Source organism: Protomyctophum bolini (assembly GCF_963924005.1).
Source record: "Protomyctophum bolini genome assembly, chromosome: 9".
Lineage (NCBI taxonomy): Eukaryota > Metazoa > Chordata > Actinopteri > Myctophiformes > Myctophidae > Protomyctophum > Protomyctophum bolini.
In genome coordinates, this window is record NC_137870.1 from 6,409,867 (window position 1) to 6,431,435 (window position 21,569).

The 21,569-nt window shown below is 43.3% G+C and overlaps 1 protein-coding gene across 1 annotated transcript in view; it reads left to right on the forward strand.

Moving 5' to 3' along the window:
- The window catches only part of dock10 (dedicator of cytokinesis 10), a 95,224-nt gene that overhangs the window by 48,630 nt on the left and 25,025 nt on the right, over positions 1-21,569 (forward strand). Inside the window, 13 exon segments of the mRNA XM_080771955.1 lie at positions 151-222; positions 939-1,085; positions 4,692-4,775; positions 5,367-5,463; positions 5,466-5,495; positions 7,067-7,245; positions 9,791-9,904; positions 11,112-11,232; positions 11,821-11,942; positions 14,504-14,618; positions 15,025-15,091; positions 16,784-16,831; positions 21,186-21,299. Coding sequence (XP_080628081.1) covers positions 151-222; positions 939-1,085; positions 4,692-4,775; positions 5,367-5,463; positions 5,466-5,495; positions 7,067-7,245; positions 9,791-9,904; positions 11,112-11,232; positions 11,821-11,942; positions 14,504-14,618; positions 15,025-15,091; positions 16,784-16,831; positions 21,186-21,299 — 1,310 coding nt within the window.

The window sequence follows — 21,569 nt, forward strand, 5'->3', positions numbered from 1 at the left end:
TGCACTCCAAATCCATTCCTCCTCCAAGCACCCAGAGACTTAGAGAAAGAGTGACACGTTTCGCATTGGCTTAGTTCAGCGTTGGATGTGAAATCTGGCCTTTGACACCTCTCTCTCTCTCTCTCTCTCTCTCTCTCTCTCATCCTCCAGTTCTCCTGGTTCTTCTTTGAGCTGATCATCAAGTCCATGGCTCAGCATCTGGTGGACTCTGACAAGGTTAAGGTAAATGATTTGACAATGCATTACGTACTGTGTGTGTTCATGATGTGATTACACGGTGCAGTGGTGGGAGAAACCCCACTTGAACTTGAACGTAGTTTCTGATGTTTATTTGAACAACTATCTAGAGAAACGGACACGCTTCGGCACGCCGGCGCTTTGTCAGCGCTTCGAACTAGAGTATGTCGGGCAGAGGTTGACATAGCTAAGAGATAGTGTACAGCTGAGTCTCATTAGTGAATACAATTCACCCACAATTCATAGTATTGTCGCGTTTACATTAATGCATAATGAATGTGTTGTATTTTACAGATTTACAGTTTTCCACATTATTCCACGGTGCAACATAGCACATGATGGTTTTAACCCATTCTGGCCGGGAACCCTTTTTGGTGTTTTAAACATTGTTATAATTTAGCTATTGAAAAATAGCAGATATACGAGCTTGTAGGTGCAAAGCTTTGAATAATATATTCTTTCAGGGCGAACGTTTTTAACTAAAATCTTTGCTTCTGGGAGGGGGTCCCTGAAACAACACATTTTCCAGATTTGGGTCGGCGGCCAATTTCATATATTTGTGGGGGTCCTTGACATGAAATATTGAGAACCACTGATGTAGAAACATGAGGTTTTTCAGAAAAAAAATCATTTAAAAAAATAAACTTTTTAAAATCAGGCCTAAATGGGTTTTAACGTGTTCACCTGTGTGCGTTCCACAGCTGCCCCGGCCCCAGCGGTTCCCCTCGTCCTACCTGAACCGCGTGGAGACTCTGATGGACACGGTGTCCGACCACGTCTTCTGGAAGAACAAAGACCTTTCGGAGGAGACGCGCAGCGCCAACCTGGCCGTAGCAAACTTTGTGAAGGTGGGGGGGAAGCAGAGTATAACATCAGAACACCTGCATAATACTTTTCCTGGGGAGAAATACGATAATACGATAAATACGGGGAGTCGGGGACTCGGGGGACACATGTTTACTATTGGCTTGTTATTTATCCCATTCTGACCTGAGATCAGATTCATACGAGGTTTCCACTGGACACACACTGGTCTGATTAACCCCATTCTGACCCGAGATCAGATTAAAAAAATGTCAGTCGTTCTTCGATTATTTCAAAAAATAGCAGACCTACAAGCTCGTAGCGCGCCACTCGGTGGCGCGCTATGAGCTTGTAGATCTGCTATTTTTCAATAGCTAAAGCATAACATGATGCTGAACACCAAACGGGTTCCCGTTCAGAATGGGTTAAATAACGCAGGATATCCATGTTATTAGACCTGTAGTTTCTGTACGTACACATGGAGGCCACATTAGGCTAATGTAATGATGCTGGAGAGGATCAATGCAGTCAGCGTGGCAGTCGTGCAAATGAAACTCTCCGTTTACCAATGTTTACTATTGATTCTGATTTGCTGGTTGTACTAAATCGTCTCTGTCGGGTGGAAACCTTGTATGTCCAATACTAGCAAAAGTAGCGGATCTATCCACACTTTTCCTGGGCTTTGTGTGCTCCAGTTCCTGTTGATTTCATTGGATATCATTGGTCATCTGACCAGTTTCATTGGCTTTCATTGGATCAAATCGACAGGAACTGGAGCACACACAGCCCAGGAAAAGTAAGCTTGTGGATATGCTACTTTGCTAGTCTGGCCAGAACTAGAGTTCAAACTAGAGTTATCAACAGGCCCGAAAATTAAGCCCTCATCAAAACCCTGTACATTCAATACACCGCCCGCGCTGCCACCCTTAGATCTCTATATGGAGCTGACCTGTTCCCGACATTCCATATCTTGATTTGACCTCATCACACCCTGTACACTCAAGATACGCTCCATATTATGGCCAGTGCACGCGACCTAGGGCGAGGTCTATGGGCTCAGATCCATGCCAATATTATCTGTGTGTTCGTAAAAGAAAAATGCGTAAAAAAACAATCCGTAAAAGAAAAATGCGTAAAAAAACAATCCGTAAAAGAAAAATGCGTAAAAAAACAATCTGTAAAAGAAAAATGCGTAAAAAAACAATCTGTAAAAGAAAAATGCGTAAAAAAACAATCTGTAAAAGAAAAATGCGTAAAAGTTACAGATGCTTTTTTTGGTTCCCCAGTGATATCACTGCCAAAATTCACATGACGGCTGAGAGCCAATCACTTTACGAACAGAAAAAAAGACAACCTAAATTACGAATGCTTTTTTTGGTTCCCCAGTGATATCACTGCCAAAAATCACATGACGGCTGAGAGCCAATCACGTGAGGCCTTTTCCTCTACCCAATCAAAAAGCTCCATAAGTCTGCCTGGCAACTGAGGTTGCCATGTTTGTCTGGGGCTACGTTATAAGTATAAGTATAAAGTTTATGAGTTACAAGTTTAGCTATATTATATCCATATCTTGTCTTAAAACAACCACTCAATGGCATTATTGACTAATTCATTATTTATAATGATATATATATGATATATATATATATATTATATATATATATATATATATATATATATATATATATATGATATATGATAGCAGCCTCATCATACTATCATCATCATCACATCATCATATCATATCATATCATATCATATCATCATATCATATACTATATATATACTATAATTAGTGAATCACTGCCTGCACCAATCGCTCCCACTTTTCACACGGGGGGGCAATATCGCACAACGGGCAAGGGCTAGTATAAAATAGTAATACATAACTTAAAAATATATATTTAATCTGGGACTGGGCTTTCCTGTCTATAGGTTTAGCTATATATCCATAATATCTTGAATTAAAACAACCAGTCAATTACACAAATTCGTTATTTTAGTAGCCTAAAATAAATAAAATAAATTCAGCTATATATCCAATATCCATATGATATTAAAACAATCGGCAAATAGGCTATATCCTAATTTCTGCACACAGGCATCATTATTTTCGTTCTGACGATTAAGTAAGGCATTGTATAATTTCACCACAGGGAGACGCTGTACTTCTTGCTCACTGTCTCATGCACACACCACCCGCACCCCCCCCCCCCCCCCCCCCCCCTGCCTGAAACAGGATGTGACGTTTATGGGCGTTCCAATCTAGTATGATAAAAATCGCCAAAGAAGAAGAAGTCTTCACCTATCTAGTCAGGAACCATGCTCGCTCGCGGCTAAAGGCTTCTCCCCATAGAGTGGCTTGGAACAAACAAATTAGGCTACACAAACCGACAGCAGCTGAGGGAGAACGTCACATCCTGTTTCAGGCAGGGGGGGGGGGGGTGCGGGTGGTGTGTGCATGAGACAGTGAGCAAGACATACAGCGTCTCCCTGTGGTGAAATTATACAATGCCTTACTTAATCGTCAGAACGAAAATAATGATGCCTGTGTGCAGAAATTAGGATATAGCCTATTTGCCGATTGTTTTAATATCATATGGATATTGGATATATAGCTGAATTTATTTTATTTATTTTAGGCTACTAAAATAACGAATTTGTGTAATTGACTGTTATACTAGCCCTTGCCCGTTGTGCGATATTGCCCCCCCGTGTGAAAAGTGGGAGCGATTGGTGCAGGCAGTGATTCACTAATTATAGTATATATATATATATATAGTATATGATATGATGATATGATATGATATGATATGATATGATATGATATGATATGATGATGTGATGATGATGATAGTATGATGAGGCTGCTATCATATATCATATATATATATATATATCATATATATATCATTATAAAATAATGAATTAGTCAATAATGCCATTGAGTGGTTGTTTTAAGACAAGATATGGATATAATATAGCTAAACTTGTAACTCATAAACTTATACTTATACTTATAATGTAGCCCCAGACAAACATGGCAACCTCAGTTGCCAGGCAGACTTATGGAGCTTTTTGATTGGGTAGAGGAAAAGGCCTCACGTGATTGGCTCTCAGCCGTCATGTGATTTTTGGCAGTGATATCACTGGGGAACCAAAAAAAGCATTCGTAATTTAGGTTGTCTTTTTTTCTGTTCGTAAGTGATTGGCTCTCAGCCGTCATGTGAATTTTGGCAGTGATATCACTGGGGAACCAAAAAAAGCATCTGTAACTTTTACGCATTTTTCTTTTACAGATTGTTTTTTTACGCATTTTTCTTTTACAGATTGTTTTTTTACGCATTTTTCTTTTACGGATTGTTTTTTTACGCATTTTTCTTTTACGGATTGTTTTTTTACGCATTTTCTTTTACGAACACACAGATAATATTGGCATGGATCTGAGCCCATAGAGGTCGCTTCTCGCCCTCAGGCGTCTTACTGGTATAATCAAATGAAGTAGGGCATTCATTTATGAAAAATATGAATATGGAGATGGTGAGGTTTCTGCCCGAGAACAGCGGAATGATGTGTGTGTGTGTGTGTGTGTGTGTGTGTGTGTGCGTGTGTGTGTGTGTGTGTGTGTGTGTGTGTGTGTCTCTCTGCAGCGCTGTTTTACTCTGATGGACCGAGGCTTCACCTTTAAACTGATTAGCAACTACATCAACAACATCACCGCTACTGACAGCAAGGTAACAAAATGAAGTGACGAATACCGAAAACTCACTCACAATATGTAATTTTAACTGTCAGATCAACTAAATATTGTTGTTCAAGTAATGAAATATATCATTTACTGAAATGTCTTCCCAATATTTAATTAAGCCATATTACACGAGAGGGTGTGAGTTAACGTGATTATTGCCACAACAGCGATGCGGTCAGGAACGAGATGAAGTCGAGTTCCGCAAGCATCACTGAAGTGGCAATAATCACGTTAAACCACACCCTCGAGTGTAATATTACAACAGTTACCCTTAAAACTAAGAAAACTCTGATTTTTCCTTTTTTTCAGCTAAATTGAGTTTGCTAGCGCTCTGGGAGAACAGAGCAGCTGAATTCTTTGTTTTGATTAGCTGGTGAATGGTGCTGGTTTAACCCACGGCTAGAAGCCGTTTCAACCAATCGGATTGCTTCCTCGAAACGACCTGTTGTAGAATAATAAATATATACTGTAGCTCTTTGGCTCTGCCTATACGAGGTACCTGTGAAACAGGACCAAATTGAACCGTCGTTCACCATTAACCAGCTGCTAAAATGTTTTATTTGGTTTTGTGCGACAGGTCTTGTGTGAGCTGAAGTTTGAGTTCTTGAGAGAGGTGTGTAACCACGAGCACTACATCCCCCTCAGCTTGCCCCTGCCGTCTGCTCGCATCACAGGTTAGAGTCCCAACTCGTACAGTACACGTGCTGTGTTACGGTAGTGTTAACATGGTAGATATCATGTACATCATTGTCCATTCGTCTGTTAATACCTCCTTCCTTACCCACCGTTTCTGTCACCCCTCTCTCTCTCTCTCCCTCTCTCTCTCTCTCTCTCTTCTCTCTCTCTCTCTCTCTCTCTCTCTCTCTCTCTCTATCCCTGTCTTAACCATGTCAGACACGGCATCTTCAGAACCACAACATTCCATGGTAAATATGTTGCCTCATTTCCTTGTCATGTTTGTGTGTTTGTGTTCACGACTCATTTAGTGTGTGTCAGCCTAACTTGTCACCTCTCATTTTGTCGCGCACAACTCATTCGGTAGACTTGTGTTCATTTGGAGATTTCGTTAGATTCTGTCAAATTAAACCTCCAGTAGGACAAAGTCCTCTTTTAAGGTGAAATGTACTCTTGTGTAAAACAAAGCAGTGTTTTTTGTTGTTGTTGTGTGGTCTCTGTCTCTAGTGTTGGTACCAGATTACATTCTATTTACCGTATAGAGCACCGAAGTCTGACGTCAATATCGGTAGAGGGCGCAAATACACGGGTTCATGTACTTTTTGTTTGCATTGTAAGCCTATAATCCCCATAGGGGGATTTTAGATCGCCTCATATAATAACTGTGTTTGAAAAATGAGTGACTGACCGTTGCAAACGATACAGAGACACCCTGACAATAACGCAGAGACAGCTTGTTTATTTTTCGGACCACAATGCTTATATGAAACGATTTTAAGATGAGCCCATGTTATTCTCCATAGAGAAATTACTTCCGTGAACCAGGCAGAACCTTTTAACCCATTCTGACCTGAGATCAGATTTTTTTAAATGTCAGTCGTTCTTTGATCTTTCAAAAATAGCAGACCTACAAGCTCGTAGCGCGCCACTCGGTGGCGCGCTATGAGCTTGTAGATCTGCTATTTTTCAATAGCTAAAGCATAACATGATGCTAACACGAAAATGGGTTCCCGGTCAGAATGGGTTAAGCCATCCAGGATCCTGGAGAATCATGACCATAAAACCTTTGATTCTATTTTACTATATTTTATTTTGTTTTGCAGTTCTTACTTATTTCTATTTTTTACAGAATCAAAGGTTTTATGGTCATAATTCACCTGGATGGCTTGGTTCTAGGCTTATAATAATTGACATACATATATTTGGAAATCTCTATAAATTCATTGGCTTTATTTGAGTGGAACCACAAACCCTCTAGTGTCGGTGCCAGTTTACAGCCTGACAGAGACATGGTCGTCCTTTAAGGTCAAATGCACGCTTGATAATATCATTCAAGAACACAGGCAGTGTAAAAGCAGTGTTGTTTGGTTGTGTTGGCTCTGCTGTCGGTATACCAGTCTCTTTGGTTAGTTGTGTGGTCTCTCTAGCGTCGGTACCAAGAGTGGAAACCCAGTGTTGTGTTATAGTGTCGCTACTGTAGGTACCAGAGTGTAAAGCAGTGTTGTGTGGTTGTGTTGTCTCTCTCTAGTGTCGGTACCAGAGTGTAAACGCAGTGTTGTGTGGTTGTGTCGTGTCTCTCTCTCTCTCTCTCTCTCTCTCTAGTGTCGGTACCAGAGTACAGCCTGACGGGAGAGTTCTGCAGGAAACACTTCCTGACGGGCCTGCTGCTGCGGGAGCTGGGCCTGGCACTGCAGGACGAGCAGGACCTCAGACACCTGGCGCTGGCCACCCTGAAGACTCTGATGGCCAAACACTCTCTGGACGCACGCTATGCCACCAAGGTAGGGGGCGATGTCTATAGTGCAGCGTTGTACTCGCAGAACAGCCAGTCTGCCTGTCTCTGTCTCTTTAAGAGCGTTAGCTTTTAGGGGGGGACTTACCATCTACTTTCAGTCAGCAAAACGAAAATTAAATAATAAAGAAATTCAGCAATGAGTTCAATATAAATATAATATAATAATGTAATATATCGGTATCAGCCGATATCACCCTGGAAATAATATGATAATTTATTGCATTATTGTCAGACTGCATCTGTGATGTTGTACAATCTCAGAGTGTAATGGGCATGGGGTCCTTTGGGAACGACTGCTGTGTACTGTATTAGTCCAAATGGGATTCTTTCAAACATATACATCGAGCACAGACTGTTGGTCAAGGTTATCTTTATTAATCCCAGAGGGCCAGTTGTAGTGAAGCCCCAGCAGTAGCCACACATACCATCAGACGGAAAGTAGACGATAAAGACACGAGAACCAGACAGTAGTGCACCACTAGAATCACATTGAATTATTTAAAACAATCAATGGCTAGCGTATATAGGAGCCGGGGGACGAAATTAGTTCTTGTGTCTGTTGTTCCTGCATCTTGGCATAATTATTGTGGCGGCTGGGGATGTGATGGTTCGTGGCAGCTGAATGTAGGAGGGGGGGGGCCCGGGGGGGGGATTTGGGGGGGTTATTAGCGAGTGCTGGGAATCCAGAATCCAGATCAGATCACTTCAGTGATTATACTCGGGAGTACAATAACAGGGTTGTTGTTGTGAAGACCCGATTCAAGCTCAAGGCCAAAGCTGTCTCTGTTTCAATACAACATTTTTAACCCATGTAGGCCTGACGTCGAAATTTAAAAAAAAATGTCTAAATTCTGACAGTTTTCTGAAATACCTCATGTTTCCGTATCAGTGGTTCTCCATATTCCATGTCAAGGAACCCCAGAAATGATAATTGGCCGGCCACCCACCCCCATCTGTAAATGTGTTGTTCCAGGAACCTCCCAGAAGCAAAGATTTGAATTAAAAACGTTCGCTCCGAAAGATATATTCATAAGATTTGCGCCACATTTTCACGATTTTTCAAAAATTACAGACCTACAAGTTCATTGTAGATCTGCTGCTAAAGCATAGCATAATGCTTAAAACACCAAAAGGGGTTCCCGCCCAGAATGGGTTAACATGATATTGTAATGTTGGAAACATAATGGGAATATATTATCTTTCTTTCTGTCCAGTTTTTTCTTTTTCTTTTTTTAAAGAAAAACTAGCATTTACTTTATAATGAATGGTTTTAAATAAGTCTAACATTAATTAACATTAATTTAACACACTGGCACAACATTACTGGCGTGGTGTTACTCGGCATACAGTACAAGCTAATTATGCTGTTCTTACCAACAAACATTATAAATAATAGAGTTACTAATAGGCATTATTAGACATTAGGCACAAAGTGGAAGGCTGCACAATGTTAAATGATAATAATATTATAATTGTTGCATGATGGTTCTCTGTCTTGGAATCATTAGTGATTTTATGCATGAGTTAATAACAACTGTTGATTTACATAAGCACTTCATTGGCATGCACGACAAAAGCAAAAATAATAAATTAGCTTGTTTGAGGATTGTAGGATCACAAGCATTAACAGGCATAAATAAGTAGTAGTGAACAAACATACCACTGACTGATTTCAGTCATTTCAGTTCCATATAGAATCCATAGATGTTTTCTATGGAAGCATGTTGCACAGTGAAAATAGACGATCTACAAGCTGTAGATCGGCTATTTTCACCGGTTATTATTTCATGATTGTACAACAGTTTTGAGGAAGCAATCAGATTGGTTGAAATTCCCTTGTACCTGTGCTTTTAACAAGCATGACCTCACACCTAATCATTCAAAACATACAAATCTGCTGTGCTGATGAGACTCTCAGAGCAGAGAGTGGCTAGGCTAGTATAGTTTGCATGGGACATTTGCGATCGTAGTGGCTAAATCTTGCATTAAAAAATGTTTTTTTTTTTTTTTTAAGGGTAACTGTTGTATAATTACAAGGGTGTGCTTTACGTAGATTATTGGCACTTCAGCGCTCTTACTGCAGCAACGTTGTCGTGCCAATAAACACGGTGAAGCACACCCTCTCGTGTATTAATTAGAGCATTTACAGTGGTCTAACTAGCAATGCCGGCATGTTCAGAAGCAACTTCCATAAAAACCGTAAAGGATATTTCATGAAGGCAAAGGTTAAAGCCTCAATCTGTGATTTCTTCACCTGGTTGGCAGTATAGAACAATATTACAAAATATTCATTATTTTACATATTGTGTTAATTGTTTAGAAATCCGTGTGTGTGTGTGTGTGTGTGTGTGTGTGTGTGTGTGTGTGTGTGTGTGTGTGTGTGTGTGTGTGTGTGTGTGTGTGTGCGCGCGCACATGCGTGCGTGCAGAGAAGGGGGGGGGTCCTTTTCACACCGTTTCACAAATCTCACATCAGGGCACCATTTTTCAGTCGTGATCTATTTTCTCCTTGTGTCAATCCGTGCATTCCAGGAGAAGCAGGCGAGGATCGCGTCCCTCTACCTGCCTCTGTATGGTCTGATCCTGGACAACATGCCTCGCTTCTTCCTCAGGGATCTCCCCATCTACTTCACCTCCAGTGACCAGGTAAGAGCACACAGCTTTGGTTTGGAATGAAACCATTCATACATAGACATTGCTATACGTACACCCCCCTATAGGGCGCTTTTGTGAGATTGCTGCCATCTAAAGGTCAAATAGAAACATGCTATTGTATTGTATTGTAGGTAAAAGCACAGCAGATAAACACAGCTGCAGATGTAGGCCTCACTCACACCTTTCGATCTAGCATACAACATTGATGCATGCTAGATGTAAACAAAGGGTAAGTGTCAATGCATTTCCAATGGGAGTCACATGGTTTGACACAACATTTTTTTGTTGTACGGCTTTCGGCCGTGTTTCGACTGCCCCCCCCCCCCTCCCCCTCATACAAGACAAATGTTGTGTCAAACCATGTGACTCTCATTGGAAATGCATTGCGAGCTTGCGTCAGTCAATAAGTCTCATGCATCAGCTATACATCAATCTGTTGTGCACGTGTGAGGCAGGCCTTGGGTGTGGTCACACAGACAATGTTTGCTTCAAAACTGGTATACGTGATCATTATATGATGAATGGGGCCCTTGTACTAGCTGTGCTATTGGATGAGAAGGGATTAGTATTTTAATAATGGGGTGACCTTGAATTATATACTTAATGGTAATTAAATATTGAGCTAATTGAGTTTGCATTCGCCCCACTGTCCCACTGTTACTACCACACCACATCTACGGTACCAGCATCACAACAGGAAGGAAGTATAGCGTATAGTAAGCAATTGACTTTGATTTATTTATATTTTAACTTTCATATGCAAATCATTAGGACAAAGTGAAGTGTGTCACAAGAGAGAAACGGACGCCAAGCGCACCATATGATGGGAACACAATGGTTTTCATCATTCATGCTTGCTGGCTCAGCGGTCCAGGCACCGGTGGCTGGTAACCCAGTCTGGCAGTGCATGTGCTGCGGGTTCGACTCCCGATCCCGACAGCCTTTATATTGCATGTCACCCCATTTCCTGTCAGCCTATACTGTCTGTCCCTCCATGGTGGAAGGATGTTGTATACACACGACAAAACGGCAGTTTAAATTAATGCAAATTAAATAGCATAAAATAAATGCTTTTCCGTTGTGTAATAATGACCTTTTGATGAGGTTTTTAACCACTAGATCTGCGTGTCTATACATGCAGTGCATGTGTTCCGCTCAGCGTTTGTTTACCGTTGCTTTCCCCGACTACCCACCACAGGGTTCTCGGGATGACCTGAGCGTCGGAGTGGGCGTGGCTGGCGGCCTGACCACGGTCAGCAGTCGCCATGCCAACTCTGTCGACGCGTCCTTCTCCAAAGAAGTCCTCAACTCCATCACAGGTGTGTGCGTGTGTGTGTGTGTGTGTGTGTGTGTGTGTGTGTGTGTGTGTGTGTGTGTGTGTGTGTGTGTGTGTGTGTGTGTGTGTGTGTGTGTGTGTGTGTGTGTGTGTGTGTGTGTGTGTGTGTGTGTGTGTGTGTGTGTATCCATGCACACGTTACGTAGTGGTGGAAAGTAAAGCAACAAAGTACATTTACTCAAGTAATGTACTTCAGTACAATTTGGAGGTATTTTTCCCTTACTGGCATACTTTCAATTATCCATAATATATTTGTACTTCTACTCCACTACATCTTAAAGGCAAATATTGTACTTACTACTCCACTATAATTATTTGAAAATTAGGATCTGCTATTTTCAAAGGATTTTTATACATTTAATTAATGTACATTTGAAAACCTTCTGCATAATGAGTACTTTTACTTTTGGTAGATTTTAATGACAAATACTTTTAAGTACATTTTTAAGTTTTAAGTAATTCTTTAATACCAAACTTGTACTTGCACTACTATACAGAGTATCTACAATAGGGTATTGATACTGTCTGTCTGTCTGTCTGTCTGTCTGTCTGTCTGCTCCCTCGCCACCAGCCTTCTCATCCTTGGCGGTTGCCACGGGCAACCAGGCGGACTCTCGCGGCTCTCTGATCAGCGTGGACTCCAACCCCAGCAACAGTGACAGGAACAGCGACAAGATGGACGGCTGTGAGAAGGTGAGACGGGTCAGGAACTGTGACGAGGAGGTGAGACAGGTCAGGAACAGTGAGGAGGTGAGACAGGTCAGGAACAGTGAGGAGGTGAGACAGGTCAGGAACAGTGAGGAGGTGAGACAGGTCAGGAACGGTGAGGAGGTGAGACAGGTCAGGAACAGTGAGGAGGTGAGACAGGTCAGGAACGGTGAGGAGGTGAGACAGGTCAGGAACAGTGAGGAGGTGAGACAGGTCAGGAACGGTGAGGAGGTGAGACAGGTCAGGAACAGTGAGGAGGTGAGACAGGTCAGGAACGGTGAGGAGGTGAGACAGGTCAGGAACAGTGAGGAGGTGAGACAGGTCAGGAACAGTGAGGAGGTGGTGAGACGGGTCAGGAACAGTGAGGAGGTGAGACGGGTCAGGAACGGTGAGGAGGTGGTGAGACGGGTCAGGAACAGTGAGGAGGTGAGACAGGTCAACAACCTTTTCTGTCTCAGAGAAAGGTGAGAAGAGACAGTGCAGAGGAGTTTTCTAATCAATTATTGCTGTCCCTCTTGACACAAAGTATGAGACAAACAAACAGGCAACACCAAGGTAAGAAAGATGCAGCACTCCAAAATAAAGGTTGCAAGACTGAACTCCGCGTGTCAGAATAAAGAAAATGGTTAACTGAGTTCAGTCTTGCAAGCTTTTATTTTGGAGTGCTGCTTCTTTCCACGGGGTGCATACTTCGTTTAGACTAGTTTGGTTAGACATGGGTTAAGGTTAGGTTTAGGTGTGCTGCCCCGTGGGAGGTTAGGTTTAGGGTGAGGGTTTGAGACATGTTGTAGTTGTAGGACTAATGACTGGTCTAACCAATGACTAGTCTAAACCAAAAACTGTCCCCCGTGCTTGCGGTTAGGGTTAGGTTAGGATTGATGTTTCGGATCAATAGTATGTCGGAACTAAAGCCTGCACCCCATTGGTGGCAGTGTTTTTTTTTCATTCGAGTATGTTTTGTTGGCCAAGGACGGAAAAGGCGGGTTTATTTGCTTCTACACATTGACCCATATCACCAACATGTTGTTAAATCGTCTCGGAAACCTCATATGCAGGAACGTGCAGAGTGTGTTAGAGAGGCAGGGGCTGAAATATTGCATAAGAGAGCACTTTTGGACAAAAATAGCTGATCTACAAGCTCACAACGCGTCGCGCTGCGACGCGTTGAGAGCTTGTAGATCAGCTATTTTCGGGGCACAACCCAGCACTCCTTATCTACTGGAGATGCGTGCACGACTGCACGTCCCTGCTCATATGTCCATAACTGTATACTTTTCAGGATACTTTTCAGAAATAGCAAAAGTAGCAGATCTAAACAAGCTCATTTAGAGCTTGTGGATATATGCTACTTTTGATGCTTTTGGGTGACGCTGTCATATGATCAAGTAAGGTACTAATATTTACCCCCAAAAGAACACAGACGCTGAAAGACACTTCAGCTCAGGATTAACCATTTGACCATTTGACCAGTCGGGTGCTCCTGTGATACTACAGATTACCTGTACAAGCATGACACAGAGTCTGAGATCACAACCCCCCCCCCCCCCGGAGCAGAGAGAAAGATGAAGTTATTATATGGACATAACATTGAACCCTCAATGCATGAGTTAAGATCTACTGTACCAGTACCACATATCATAGTACAATCCTTAGAATCGTCCTATTAGCATACTGTATGAAACTAAATGCCACAGGGAGGAGGAGGAGGCGGCCGGGCGGTCAGGTGGAGGCAATCCGAACGCGGACAGCTGCACACAACGAGCTGAGACAGCTAAGCATGCAACAAGCTGAGACAGCTAAGCACGCAGAGCGAACAGTGAACAGAGGACTGCTTAAAAAGCACCGTCTGAGTTGCACTGAGGGAATGTGAGGGCAGAGCTTTTAGCGAATGAGAATTAATTAAGGTTGTATATACGTGGAAAGTCTGACTGGTGTGTGAATGACTTAACTTACAGTTGGCAGCGAATGAATGGCATGGGAGAGAGTGAGCTTTAATGCAACGTGTGCCATTCCCTATGCCTACCTGAACTATCCCCCGCGCTCGATAATATGGAGATAAGAGGTTTCTGCAACAGAGTGGTGCATTTGTATACACACACGCACACCCATTCACACTGATAATGGAGGCAGCCATGCGAGGCACAACCTGCTCATCACGAGGAGTTAAGCCTGATTTCTGCTTCGTAGCACCGCTCCATTCCGCCAATCAACTAAGTGGAAGTGACGTATATACTAGCCCATTTTGGGCGGGAACCCCTTTTGGTGTTAGCATTACGTTATGCTTTAGCTATTGAAAAATAGCAGATCTACAAGCTCATAGCGCGCCACCGAGTGGCGCGCTATGAGCTTGTAGGTCTGCTATTTTGAAAAATCGAAGAACGACTTGACATAGAAACGTAGCTTTTTCAGAAAACTGTCAGGATGTAGAAGACATTTTTAGAATCTGATCTCAGGTCAGAATGGGTTAAGGGATTCAGTCGTCTCTTTTTGATTGTGCTGCTATATCAGAATAAACCCTCCAACCCGCCATGTTTCTCTGTCCTCAGTTCGCCAGGCCCCAGTCGCTGATTGGCTACGGCTCCCGCTGTGACAAGCTGGACCAGGCGGAGACGCGCAGCCTGCTGATGTGCTTCCTGCACATCATGAAGACCATCTCTGAGGGTTAGACACGCCCACAATTACATTATACCCCAAAAGTATCCTATTTGAACTGGGGACCCCCCAAAAGTATCCTATTTGAACTGGGGACCCCCCAAAAGTATCCTATTTGAACTGGGGACCCCCCAAAAGTATCCTACTTGAACTGGGGACCCCCCAAAAGTATCCTACTTGAACTGGGGACCCGCCACCCTCACAAGCACTTGGTATATAGGAGTTGAGGCATTAGATTGTGTTTGATTCGGTTCCACAGATAAATATTGTGGAAAATAGCACATCTACAAGCTCGGCTATTTTCACTACTTCTTATTCTTAAAAGTACTTTTTAATTTCTAATGCATTTGAGAAAAGCTTGAATTTGTTTTTAACCACTAAGTGGGTGAAACCTGTGTGTTAATTGTTCTTCCAGACGTGCTGGTGTCCTACTGGCACAGAGCCATCCACCAGGAGATATCAGACTTCTTCAACATCCTGGAGTGAGTAGTGTTCCTTCCACACACCCTGCTCCACTGCTCCTCATAGCATCATTTGTCCACTGTTTTTATCAGTCTTTTTTATTTCAAGGACCCCCGAGTTTCATGTGCATAATTAGGCCAGTGTTTCTCAAACAATTTCGTACCAAGGATCCGCAAATTACAGCTTTTCACCATTTAAAAAAAATGAGTTAATAGCACAGGCAGACTCTTCACATACTAGAGCATGTCTGAAATAAGTGTCAGAGCTGAAATCGACATGTAAATATGAAATAAATGCCCAAACATGTAGCTAGGTGTAATGTTAGAGTCCACAGAAGTGAACATTTCAAGCCTGTTTTCTCAACTCGCTGTTTTCTGCAAGACATTACTCTATAAGCCATATCTCCAAAACTGGTGGGCCAAACTGAACAACCAATATGTCATTTTGAAGCTATGATTCCCTGAAACGAAAATTCCAAAAAATCCAATGGCAGTCCCTCAGTCAAATTTAGTCACAAATGGTCTCCTAAATAAAGTAGGCGTGGTTTGCTTCTCCTGACTGGGACCCGACGCTCGCCCCAACAAAACGCTACAACTGCAAGTGTCCATTTGGTTCCTAACTATCAATCATTTAGCTGCGGGACCCCATTGGTTCCCCAGACCTCACATTAATGAGAACCCCTGTCGCTGAAGACACAATAACACAGAAACACTACAGGCTTTTTTCCCCCCAGTTGAAAACACAACCAGTTTTCTTTGGCACACAATGAAGTATGAATGAGCTTTGAGACTTGAAGAGGAAACTTGGCCCTGGCCGGTGAGAAAATGGATTCAGGATTAATGTTCTTATACTGTTGAGAGAAACAAAACAGCGATTACTGCCACCATCGGGAGGAGAACTCTGTCTACTCTCTCGGCACAGTAAATTAGCTTGTCTGTACTTCCTCTCTGTGTGTCAGCAGCGTCTGCCAGTGATGGAAGAAGTACTTAGTACTGACATTTGTTTGTTATGTAAAAGTATCAACGCCACAATGTAAAAAAACACTAAAATACTGTAAAATACACAACAACGTGCCTAAAATACTAGGAACGCTTGAAAGTGGTCATGTCTGTCTACGCATAAATATTACAACCAATGAAAAGTAACAATTAAGACTCCAGAGCTTTTTACGAAATCCTGGTCTCTATACTGCCTCCCCCTGGTCAGCCGAGGCTCCTGATGGAGGGGAAAGGAACTGGTTGGAAATAACGTGTTCCTTCCACGTGCTACGTCCAACCGGGGAAACTCCCCCCCCCCCCCTGTCGGGCGATATAAGAAGCTCCTTAACTCCTCATTTATTGACGGAATCATGAGTTCAGTTCAGTGCTCTCCCCAGGTTGGCAGAGGGAGAGTATAGCGCCCAGGATCACAGCTTAGTCATCATTGGCACCGGGTGGAACAAAAGGGTTAAGAAAATCGTGGGATAAAAAGGAAGAAAAAATAAAAAGGTTCCAGTCATGGGATTTTAATTTGCTTTATTCCATGTTTCCGTCCAACAAAACCCCCCACTTGAGATGACCTTTTCTTTAATTTTTTCTTTTCTTTTCTTTTCTTTTCTTTTCTTTTCTTTTCTTTTCTTTTCTTTTCTTTTCTTTTCTTTTCTTTTCTTTTCTTTTCTTTTCTTTTCTTTTCTTCTCTTTCTTCTCTTCTCTTCTCTTCTCGTCCATTTACAGGCTGTGTCTTCAGCACTTCCGGTTCCTGGGAAAACGCCACATAGCCCGGTGAGTTTCCTGCCACTGTCACAGAGCCATACATGATGTGGGGAAGCATACAGATGTTTTCTCCACACTGTCACAGAGCCATACGTACATGTGGAGAAGCATACAGATGTTTTCTCCACACTGTCACAGAGCCATACATGTGGGGAAGCATACAGATGTTTTCTCCACACTGTTGTTCTATTCACCAGTCCAGAACAGCCTATTATCTCTACATATGCATGCTACAGGAAAAGGTTGTAACACACGCACACACACACACACACACACACACACACACACCTGATACATTATTCATGTGGCTTTGTGTACACATGAATGCACAAACGTATGGATGTGTGTTCACGCACGCACGCACGCGCGCGCGCACACACACACACACACACACACACACACACACACACACACACACACACACACACGCACACACACACAGATAAATGAGACAGACAGTCAAGCAGAAACGCTAATAAGTGTTTTGTATGCGTTTGCACATACACAGCCAGGGAAGAGCTTCAAGACAGGAAGAGGAGCGGGGGGGTGGAGGTGGAGGTCGGTGTGGGTGTAGTAGTAGGTGAGGGTGGAGGTTGAGGCTTCTAGATCTCCTGCTGGCTACAGCCAAAGCACTGCTGGATGTTTTACTGTCATAGTTGGCAAGCACAGGATGGGGGTGCGGACACTGTGTGTGTGTCTGTGTGTCTGTGTTTTGCGTGCGTGCGTGTGTGCGTGCGTGCGTGCGTGCGTGCGTAGCCTGCTGGAGCCGGGCCCGTTGGCACGGACAGACTCCTCTAGTCTGTCTTCCCCTGGATTCTGGTTCCTCCCAGCTAATTAAATTAGCCCTCTTTTTCCTCCTGAGCCGTGAGCCAACTAAAGAGGCAAGAGGGGAAGGGATTGAACACATACTGCTGCACACTGTCTCTATATCCTATCACACACCACGGCTGAGAGCCACTTAGCATTCATCTGGAAGACCAGACCAGAGGGGATTACACGTTCTGTCTGTCTGTCTGTCTGTCTGTCTGTCTGTCTGTCTGTCTGTCTGTCTGTCTGTCTGTCTGTCTGATGTGGGCTCTCATTAAAGTTAGGTAGGGAATAGGAATGACTGCAGTCAGTCAGTAAGTAAAGTCAGTCAGTCAGTCAGTCAGTCAGTCAGTCAGTCAGTAAAGTCAGTCAGTCAGTCCGTCAGTCAGTAAAGTCAGTCAGTCAGTCAGTCAGTCAGTCAGTCAGTCCGTCAGTCAGTCAGTCCGTCAGTCAGTAAAGTCAGTCAGTCAGTCAGTCAGTAAAGTCAGTCAGTCAGTCCGTCAGTCAGTCAGTCAGTCAGTCAGTCAGTCAGTAAAGTCAGTCAGTCAGTCAGTCAGTCCGTCAGTCAGTCAGTCAGTCGGTAAAGTCAGTCTGTCAGTCAGTCAAGTCAGACAGACAGATAGACAGACAGCAAACTCATTCTCATATTATTTTTTCAGTTGCTTCTGCTGGGTCTCTTGGCCCCCTTATAGCTTATAGCTGCCTGATTTAGATTCAGGATACATTTGGAGACACAAAGGCACACACACACACACACACGCACACGCACACGCACACGCACACGCACACACACACACACACACACACACACACACACACAACTGTAAAAGTCAACTGTTCCTCAGTAGTGACAGTGAAAAAAGATGATGTGTGACCTTGCTGTTGTAAAGCCCCTTTCCCTCTGCAGGGCATGTTGGTGTGTGTCCTCTCTGTCGCATGCATGCATGCAGTCACATTATTGATGTCCTTCCATTATTGTTTATGTGCAACACATGTGTAGGGGCGCAACGGTCAACCCAACTGCTCCATTTCAACCTATTCTATTATAAACCCATTTAATCGTGAAATATTTTCACGATTTTTCAAAAATAGCAGACCTATACAAGCTCGTAGCGCACCACTCGGTGGAGCGCTATGAGCTTGTAGGTCTGCTATTTTTCAATAGCTAAATTATAACATAATGTTTAAAACACCAGGAGGGGTTCCCGTCCAAAATGGGTTAAAAAAAACCCCAAATCTATTGAAAGACAATACCAAACATAATATCTACAAGCGCGATGTGATGCACTGTGCTGCTGTGCACTTGTAGATCTGTATTTGGGGAATAAAATAAACGTAGTAATAGTGACTTTAATCAATTTCATTAGTTGAAAGAATGAGCCAAAAAAAACACACACTTGGATTAATCGAATAATCGATCGTTGCAGCTCTAAACATGAGTAATCATTTCCATTGACTTGACTGTGTGCGTAACCTTATATTTTGTTTCTGTGTGTGTGTGTGTGTGTGTGTGTGTGTGTGTGTGTGTGTGTGTGTGTGTGTGTGTGTGTGTGTGTGTGTGTGTGTGTGTGTGTGTGTGTGTGTGTGTGTGTGTGTGTGTACGTGTGTGTGTGTGTGCGTGCGTGCGTGTGTGCTATAGCCTGTTGCTTTTCACACCCTTTGTAATAATACCCTCCAGTCTTTTGTTTCCACCTGTTTGATTGGCTGGCCATTCCATCCTGCCGTGTGCGTTACTCAACCTCCCTCCAGCGCGCTGATTGGTTGGATGGCTTCCCCGCTCTGTGTTGATTGGCTTTGGGGACTTTTGCCGCTGTGTTGATTGACTGGCTTGCAGATGCAGATGCAAACGCTTTATGTTGATTGGCTTTGGTTTATGCTCCATCGGTCATTTCCAGGCAGGAGGACTGCGATGAGTTGAGCCGTCTGCTTGTTGAGATTAACGTGTTACAGAGCTGCCTCATTTCATCACTCAGCCCCAATCATATCTATAATAATATCCTACACATACTGTAGGCCAGGAGAAATATAGGTCATATATCTGGTAATGTCCTGACCTCATATTCCTCCTCTCCACTATAAGTATGACGTAAAGCATTTGAAGATGCTTTTTACCCAACATGACACTAATGTTAAACTTTAAGTCCCCCTCCTCCTCCACTCGAAAACATTTATTTTTTTCTGCAGTTTTCGGGGAGACACAGCTTTGACTATACAGACTGTGATTATGTGCAGAACTTGCTGACAGAGTGTGGTTTTCAACTTCTTCCACTGGAGGTGTGGAGGGTGTTAGTTTAGTGTCAGTGATTTTCCACCAGTCTGAGCTCAAAACCCTGTCGCTGGACATGGGGAGGGAGCGCTCGTTTTGGTTCGCTGCTCGGGCACTCGCTCACTTCATTGGCTCGCCGGCGTCGTGCTCAGCAAATAGCAGATCTACAGTACAAGCTATATTATATTCTATATCTGCTACTTGTGGCATGCAATGCCGGTGTGCGGCTAAGTATTAATTAAATCAGGCTTCAATCATAAGGCCTTCATATGCCTTCCTGTCGGCATGGAAAGCCTTGTTGTCAGTCAAACAAAACGAGCGCTCCCCGAGCTCAACCTGGTGGAAATCGATTGAATGCAGTGGGAGAGCTTTGATATACAGTACCCCCCCTCCCCTACACACACACACACATACACACACACACAAACCAAACTATACCCTGGGTTAAAGAGGGCTACCCAGGCTATAAACTGAACTATAGCCCAGAATATACTCTGGGGTATAAAACAGGCTATAGCCCACTTTAAACCCGGGTATATAGTTTGATAAGGGGGCATATTTGGGGCTGTTATACTGGCTTTGTAATGTCCAACCAAACTGCAAATTAGCCACTTGCTGACAGATGAGATCACTTTACTTTGAGTAGTGGTGGTGAGCACATTTGAATATTCATAGACCCAGCACTTCTCAATGAGGGAGAAAGTTGTATTATTATATATTAATATATTTTACTTTTCATGTGGTGAAACCATGTTAACCCATTTTCGGCGGGAACCCCTTTTGGTGTTTTAGCTATTGAAAAATAGCAGGCGCTACGAGCTTGTAGGTCTGCTATTTTTGAAAAAAATGTGATTTTTTTTTTTCAGAAAACTGGAGGATTTCGAAGAATTTTTGTTAAAATTTTGAGGTCAGGCCAAAATGGGTGAAACAACACATGAACCATAGCAGACTTTAGAACGTGTCTGTCTGGAGGGGGACTTCCAAGGCTTCCACTAACCTCTCTCATCTTTGCATCTTTGGCTGAACCGTCTGACCTCGGTCTGTGTTCACTTCTATGATGATGTGTCTCTCTGCTCCTATAGATCGATGGGTCTAATCGATTGACTGCATTGCATAAATTACAGGTCCATTCTCTCGACCAGGACCTATAATTAGAATGCATTTTGAAACCGCTGACCGACTCAGCTGTGCTTAACGGACACTGAGACGATGCTGATTGGCGGTGGTGACCGTCCACGTCCTGAGTAAACGAAACTAACGCTAGCTTTGATGTGATTGGCCCGTGCACAGGAAGCTAGCGGCGGCGGTAAAGCTGGCCCAGTCCACCCAGGCCAATGGCACCCTGAAGGTCTCTAACCACCAGCACCCCCACCCCTCCCAACCCTCAGGCATCCTCCCGCAATGGTAATCAATAAATCACTGCTTCTCTCAACGTCCGGGTTCTGCCGGGGCTCCACCACCAGGGGGCTCCAAATGGACCCATTATTACGGAACTCTGAGAATGGGGCTAATTGGGCTATACTGTACTATGCACACAGAATGACTCCTCCTACTTCCGGGGACGCTTCCCTATACTTCAAAGGTGTTACCCGTTATATTAACCCATTCTGAACGGGAACCCATTTTGGTGTTATAGCATCATGTTATGCTTTAGCTATTGAAAAATAGCAGATC